At 37.9% G+C, this 7,553-nt stretch overlaps 2 protein-coding genes across 2 annotated transcripts; one reads left to right on the top strand and one right to left on the bottom strand.

Moving 5' to 3' along the window:
• Nucleotides 1–2,407: 2,407 nt before the first annotated feature.
• Nucleotides 2,408–5,068, bottom strand: LOC105691210 (leucine-rich repeat-containing protein 45-like). The gene is made up of 3 exons (XM_012409548.3): nucleotides 4,866–5,068; nucleotides 2,732–4,732; nucleotides 2,408–2,606 (listed from the first exon to the last, which is right to left on the bottom strand). The coding sequence occupies exons 1-3, from the start codon at nucleotides 4,955–4,957 to the stop codon at nucleotides 2,522–2,524; spliced, it is 2,178 nt and encodes a 725-aa protein (XP_012264971.2). The 5' UTR covers nucleotides 4,958–5,068; the 3' UTR covers nucleotides 2,408–2,521.
• A 241-nt stretch (nucleotides 5,069–5,309) lies between these two features.
• LOC105691198 (eukaryotic translation initiation factor 3 subunit D) lies at nucleotides 5,310–7,549 on the top strand. The gene is made up of 3 exons (XM_012409526.3): nucleotides 5,310–5,567; nucleotides 5,667–5,712; nucleotides 5,877–7,549. Exons 1-3 carry the CDS (start codon nucleotides 5,397–5,399, stop codon nucleotides 7,340–7,342), a joined length of 1,683 nt encoding a protein of 560 aa, XP_012264949.1. The 5' UTR covers nucleotides 5,310–5,396; the 3' UTR covers nucleotides 7,343–7,549.
• Nucleotides 7,550–7,553: the final 4 nt, after the last annotated feature.

Here is a 7,553-nt window from a genome sequence, read left to right as displayed (position 1 = left end):
GACCGCGTGACGCCCGCTACTGAAGTTCATTTATGCCTTCAACGGCAGAATTCAATTCAGGTACGTACATACATCTCAGTAGCATCAGCATAGGTTGAAAAAATATATATATATTATTAACAACGTATCAAAAATAATATTGGAGAAATTGATAAATTGCTTCATCACTATACTATCGATATTGCAGGCGAAATAAAAGACTAATTTTCTTTTATATATGAATAACGTCAAAAGACCTTGAGAATGTTATTTTATGAGGTATAAATGAATAAAACGATAAAGTCACAAGTGCTCAAAGGGAATCACTCGATCACTCAATTATATTATAATTGCCACAAATTACGATTCGGGAAATATTGATAAGTACGAAATTACTTAATATATACAATGAATCACACAAACCGTTGAGTGAGTTATTTATATCTGCAATCATGATGCACTTCGCACAATCAACGGGGGAGTCAACGTTTGATAGTTTTTCTAGGTTTTTCTTTTTCATCTCTGCTGTTTGTAGGAAGGCGATTATATTAATACACATAGGTACAATATGTGAATATGTTATCAGTAATTATTCAGATTCTTTTTGGTTTTTTGCCCTAATTTCTCACAAAAATGTTCGTACGTGGTTAAAATATACATATAGTTCATTAACGATGTGTCGCGGCCGTTATTACACGAATTGTGAAATAATGTTTCAATTTTTTCTGCTGATCTATACGGCTGATACAAATTTAAACATTTAGCAATTTTGCTAGAAGCTTTCATTGATGTTATAAAATGAGTGACGCATAATAAACTGGTGAATAATATTATCTTTGAATTGACCTGCACCTCATTTTGTTTCTTATAAATTCTGGATGACGGTATCTGAATAATTCACATTAGATTTTGTAATACGAAATCGTAGTATTAATTGTTGATGCACAGACGACACAGCAATGACGTGTATCCGCTTGAAATTCTCTTTCATGATGAAAAGAATATTATGTCTTGTCATTTTTCTTCCGCTATTGCATCAAGGTGTTTACGTCATTAATATACGGTACATATACCTTTGCGTGTATGAAATTATTATATTATATATGTATATGTGAAAAAAACAATTGATTGTTTCAAAGAACTAAATATGCATACGTAATATATTATTAATTGTTCTACCGCTATTTATTATCACTATTATTATTATTACCAGACTACAGGCAGCAATTATGAAATTTGTGTATGCAGGTATGATAACGACTACTTGGAAAACAAAACAAAAAAAAAAACTCGATATTTTATGATCCACAATGGATATTGTACTGTAATAATTACGATTATGGTCTTGAAATATGTACTACGTGGGTATATCGACCACAAAATTTTTGTGTGAGCAGAAAATTGATGATTGTGAGAATGAGAAAAAAAAAAAAATAAAAATAGCGTGAAATGCAAATGTGAAACGCCATAGGAATGGCATATACGTATAATGGTATAGGTATGGCATTAATGACGCACCAAAATTTCATTTGGAAACCTCGATATTGTTTGTTGTAACCATTTGCAAGCATTATTATATTATACGCTGTAGTACGTATCTATATCCTAACAAGGAACTCGAATGGCCACCCGCGTGAGCTTTTATTCTACGAAATGCATAATACATGGAATAACAATTATTGAATTTTCTGAAGAGTCACTAATCATATGTACGCCATTATATGCTAAATTCTTAGTACACCTGTATACGTACAAACGTAGAACACATTCTATAGCAATCTGAGAACAGCGCTTTCGAGCAGTAAATTTCGAATATCATTATACATATTTACAGAAAATGGAATAGTCGGGTAATTTATTTGATCACTCAATATCCATTTAAAAATCCTTCGAGTCAATGCAGATCTGCGCTAATATATAATTGTTGTCAATTTCGTTTAGGTAATGACACTTGGTCAATTGTTTTAAAGTAAATCGCATCTATGCATGTACGTCTTGTATCATACGTGATTTAGAATTTATTTTTACTCCTTGTTGCAATTAATGTGAGCAGGTACGGTGTTGTCGCAAGTTTCATAAGATATTTTCGACGAAATTTGACGTTGAGACCCTCCATACATAGGTACTATTATGATTAGAACCTTTATTTACGTTCTCTGATGCGAATTAACTGTTAATTGCATTGGTACAAAATATATCCGTAGCATACATACTATGTGTATAATACACATCGCATCATTTCAGTATTTTACGACGCAGAAGTATACGGAAGGCTTATGAATTATCATTCTAAAATATAAAATAACAAGACTTTCGAGAGGCGCACTTATGTGCACGCTGCACGAACGAACGGCTGTTTCTAATTCCTTGTTATTTGTTATTTTTAATACATTACGTAGAGGAAGAAGTAATAAATACATTTGTTGAATAAGTTTAACGTATATATTAAATGTATAAAAAATAGAAATCTGGAAAAGTATAGACAATTGCGAGCTGAGTTTCTTGATGAAGGGGTCATTACTCACAATCGAACAATTTTTCGTCATAAAACCGTGCTTGGTCCTCTGGACCCGAGATATTTGTTAAACGCTGCGTAAAGTTGTCCAGCTCTTTGCACTTCCTCTGCTCTGAAATTGAACGAACGAATGAATCGCGAATTAAAAAGACAGACCAATTTTGAACCTAAATCTTTTCCAGTATCATTTCTCCTTCATACCTCGCGCGAGTATAAAATTAAAAATGAATCACTTACTTTAGATCATTGATGTCGCGTTCTTTGGTGGCAATGATCTCCTTGAGTTGTTTTCTCTCTTTATCCCTTTCCCTGAGAGTTTCAGCGTGACTGGATTGTATATCGTTTATTTGTGTATTAAGTGCGGTGATCTGCAGAGCCATTTTTTGGATCTGCACATTTTGCTCTTTTGTTCGTTCTCTCTCCTCTGATAATTCTTCCTTCAGTCTACTAGTTTTTTGTTTCTCTTGTAGGAGCTCATCGTTCAGGAGTTCATACCGCCTTTGAGGCTCTACGAGTTCGCTCTGTAAGGCAACGACTTGACGTTGTAAATTGTTAGCAACGCGTTGGACCTCCAAAAGCTTTTCTTCCAGATTTTCTTTCTCCTCTTTTACTTTGTGCAGCGATTCTTCCGATCTCGTGTATCTAACGTTGGCGTGTTCAAACTCCGTTATTTTTTCCTTCAAAAGTATCTGATCCTCAATTAGTCCTCGAATTTCAGTTCTACTCTTCTGTAGCTGCATTTGACAGTCTTCTAAAGCTTGGGTAGTGTCTTTGAGGGTATTTTTAAGGATGCTCATTTCATTTTTATGCCTATTTTCTCGTTCTTTGAGTTCCCTTTTCAACCTGTGCAGCTCAATTTTGTCCTTAGAAATCAGATCATCATAAGTCTGGGTAATAGAGACAATTTTTTCACGCAAATTTGCGATTTCTAGCGTACTTTTGTGAATATCTCTTTCGTAACGGCGCACTTTCATTTCCAATTCTTTTTTTTGTACCGTAGATTTCTCCTCCCGTTCATTTAATTCATTATGGACTTTCTTCCAGTTCTCCTCAGCCGCTTGATGGTCTTCTCTTAGTTTAACAACTTCCTTCGTGTTATCTCTTGCTAACTTATCATGGGTTTCTTTAAGCTGACCAATTTCCGTACGTAATTGATCGGCTTGTGATTTAACCGCTTCTATTTCGGCTGTTTTGACGGCTATCTCATTCGTCAATAAATTTATCGCGGTTGTACGATCTTGCAAGATCTGATTGAGCTCCTTTATTTTATCTGAGCCAGCCACATCCTTTTTACTTAGGTTCTCTTCCATAATATTCGTATCTTCTTCGGAAGAAACTCGGTGCGGTTTATCCTTGACTAAATTTTCTTCCCTTACTACCACAAGATCCTTTAATGAAGCGTTTGATTCCGTCTCACTTTTTCCACTAGAATTTTCCGACGTGCTCACCGCAGTAGCCTTGTTTTTTTGGAACATTCTTTGGGTCCTTTTCTTTATCTTTTTTCGAAACCTTAGACGTGTCTCAATCGTTGTATCGCTATCAGTGAAGGAAATTTCATTGATTTTTGGTTCCTCTTTTGACAAAAATGACTTGGCTTTTTCAATTCCTTTGGATATATTCGTAGCGGAAATGACCTGACGACTTTGATTGCATCGTGCTCGTTCTTCTATGGCTTCCAGAATATTATTGGGAATGCAATTGCCGTGAAGGTTTAATTTTATTATCATTTTATTATTCTGAATTTCGGATAAAAGAAGCTGGCCTCCTTGAAGTCCAATCGTGTTCCACGCGAGGTCGATAATTCTCAAAGATTTGTTCCATTTCAGGACTTTTGACAAAGCCTCCGCGCAGTACGGAGATATTTGATTATATCGTAAATCTAATTCCTGTATGTTGTGATTCTTAGTCAGACCTTCGCAAAATTTAGTGAAAGAATCAACGTGGGAACCGACGCTGTTCCATTCTAAGTTTAATTGCTTCAGGGTATTATTGTGGATTAAGACTTGTCCGAGGAGAGCAATCACTGGGCCGTTTATGTTGTTGCCTTTTAAATTCAACGACGTTATATTTGACCCCTCGCATAAGGCGTTCAAAATGCAACTAAGTCCTTTAGAAAGCAGCATGCAGTCGCTCAAATCGATGCGTTTTATAGCCGAACTGGATATCAATACTTGACCAATGATTTCGCAAAGTGGAACAAGTATGGAAATACAGGAGAGTTGCAGTTCACCAGTTGCACTGAAAAAAATAAGTTCTCTTATTAAAGAATTTTTGAATTCAAAAGTAATCCCGCGAGAATTATAGCTGCTGGAGCGTTCCAAGGGTGGCAGAAATTGCTTCTTTATCGACATAGTATATCACGATTACATACCCTGAGTTTTTGATCGCCTGCAATAATTCTGGGGGTGACTTGATTCCCCGTTTTTCGCAGAGCTGAAGATACAGCTCGTAATCTTGTAGCATTTTATTGTTTACACGTAATGATTTTAACTAAAGAAATTCAGAATTATTGTAACTCGTTGTAACGCGCTAGGTCATGCTGTTTGTCTTTGACGTGTACTGTGTGACCCATTATTGATTCGCGGCAGCAAAGAGGGCAGCAGAAGCTAAGGACGCTGGTGATGAAGCCATAGTATACATACATATAAGCTAAAGGAGAATAAGTATTAATAGTGAAGAGTCCTCTTTGGAGAAGAGGAACGAGAAGAAGGATGTCGTGCCACTTTCGTCGATTATTTGTACTTTGAACCAACGGACACGAAATTGAATGAGTACAATTATCTTTGAGTGTTAGATACTTTAGGGAAAATCATCAAATAGTCTTCCGGCCGCGCTGCTGTTTCCGGGCGACCGTCTGGCGTGTGTAACTCGTTTATATGTCTCTTTAAATTGTCACATAATAATGAGCGAGGAAATCGCACAGCAGGAAGATGAAGTGAAAGAGGAGAAGATTGCTCATTTCACTACACCAGCGGTCCAAAACAACTCAACGGGATGGGGTCCGTGCGAAATGCCGGATCAGTTCAAGGATATACCCTATCAGCCATTCTCTAAAGGCGATAGGCTTGGCAAGGTTTGTCGGCATATTTAACGCGTCCCGAATATTTCAATTGAAACATATCTCAGTTGCCCGAGTCCCGAAAATCGTTTTATTTCATATCAACGATTTCAGATATCCGACTGGACTGGCGCAGCTTTTCAGGACAAAAAGTTTACGAGTGAGTTGACAGAAATCAATTTAACCCTCCACACCTACGTCAAATTCTATCAACACGTTCATGCATTAATTAATCTCATTCACTCATTAATAGTAGAATAATTTGAATCTCAGCTATTTTTCACCTGATCTATCAATATTTTCATTTTGTTGAATCTTTTCCAGATAAGTATGCTTCGCAATTCGGCTCTGGTAGTCAATATGCCTATTATCATGAAGAAGATGAGTCAACGTTCCATCTGGTTGATACTACGCGGGTTCAGAAACCTCCCTATCAGCGTGGTAGGTTCCGTCAGAACCAACGTAATATGAGGGGTCGTGGAGGGCAGCGAGGTGGTGTCAGCCAACTGCAGCAACTGGGTAGAATCAAGCTGCGTGAACGCGATCGCAAAGGACAACCCAAGCGATGGGGACGTCAGCAAGGATTTAGAAACCACAAAAATCAACCGCCAATCAAAATTCGTGATGCTTCTGTCACCGTTAGACCTGACTGGGTCACCATTGAAGAGATGGACTTTCCACGATTGGCAAAGCTTTCATTGCCAGGTGTCAAAGATGTCGAGGATATTCTCTGTTGTGGTTCTCTGGAGTATTATGATAAGGCTTATGACAGAGTCAACGTCAAGAATGAAAAACCTCTGCAACGTATTGACCGTATTTTCCATACGGTTACAACCACCGATGATCCAATAATCCGTAAATTGTCCAAGACCGAAGGAACAGTCTATGCTACTGATGCTATTCTAGCAACAATTATGTGTTGCACCCGCAGCAACTACTCGTGGGATATTGTAATCGAAAAGATCGGAGATAAATTGTTCTTAGACAAACGTGATAACACAGAGTTCGATCTGTTGACTGTGAACGAGACGAGTGTCGAGCCTCCACAAGATGACGGAAACTCTCTAAATTCCCCAAGAAATTTGGCTCTTGAAGCTACCTTCATCAATCACAATTTCTCTCAGCAAGTTCTGAAATCCAATGAGCCCAGATACAAATTCGAAGAAGGAAATCCTTTCATTTCTGAAGAAGAAGAAGGTGACGTTGCCAGTGTCGCTTATCGTTATAGAAAATGGGACTTGAATAATGGCGTGGTACTCGTCTGTCGGTGTGAACATGACGCCGTAATGCAAGGGCCGAATAATGAGCTACAATTCCTTACCATTAAAGCTCTGAACGAGTGGGACTCAAAACTGGCGAATGGAGTCGAATGGCGCCAAAAGTTAGATACTCAGCGAGGTGCAGTGTTGGCTAACGAGTTGAGAAATAACGCTTGCAAGCTTGCCAAATGGACAGTGCAGGCTTTGCTCGCAGGCTCTGATCAGCTGAAATTCGGATACGTCTCACGAGCCATGGTCCGTGATTCGAGTAAACACGTTATTCTGGGAACACAGCAGTACAAGCCAAATGAGTTTGCCACGCAGATTAATCTGAACATGGATAATGCCTGGGGTATTTTACGCTGCATCATCGATATCTGCATGAAGCAGAAAGATGGAAAATTCTTAATCATGAAGGATCCAAACAAGCCCATGATCCGGCTTTACGATATTCCAGATAATACTTTTGAGAGTGAAGGTGAAGAAGATGAAGATGATGATGAGCCAGGAAATGATGCTTTTCAGAGTTAACTGCGAACTCCAGAGTCTCATTTTCCGCTTACCAATTCAGTTTCTTTTGCAAAACCGAGCCGCAACTTTGACTACCTTTTGTATCAGATAACTTCAGACTTCTGCCTCAGACGTTTCAGTAATACAAGTACGAATTTCATCATCTGTATCTCTCCGTAAGGCCCAAGGTTTCGAAAGGAAATAATAAAAGATCATAAACAGATTAAACGAT

Source organism: Athalia rosae, chromosome 4 (genome assembly GCF_917208135.1).
Source record: "Athalia rosae chromosome 4, iyAthRosa1.1, whole genome shotgun sequence".
In the NCBI taxonomy this organism is placed as follows: domain Eukaryota; kingdom Metazoa; phylum Arthropoda; class Insecta; order Hymenoptera; family Athaliidae; genus Athalia; species Athalia rosae.
This window is presented reverse-complemented; position numbering and strand designations above follow the sequence as displayed.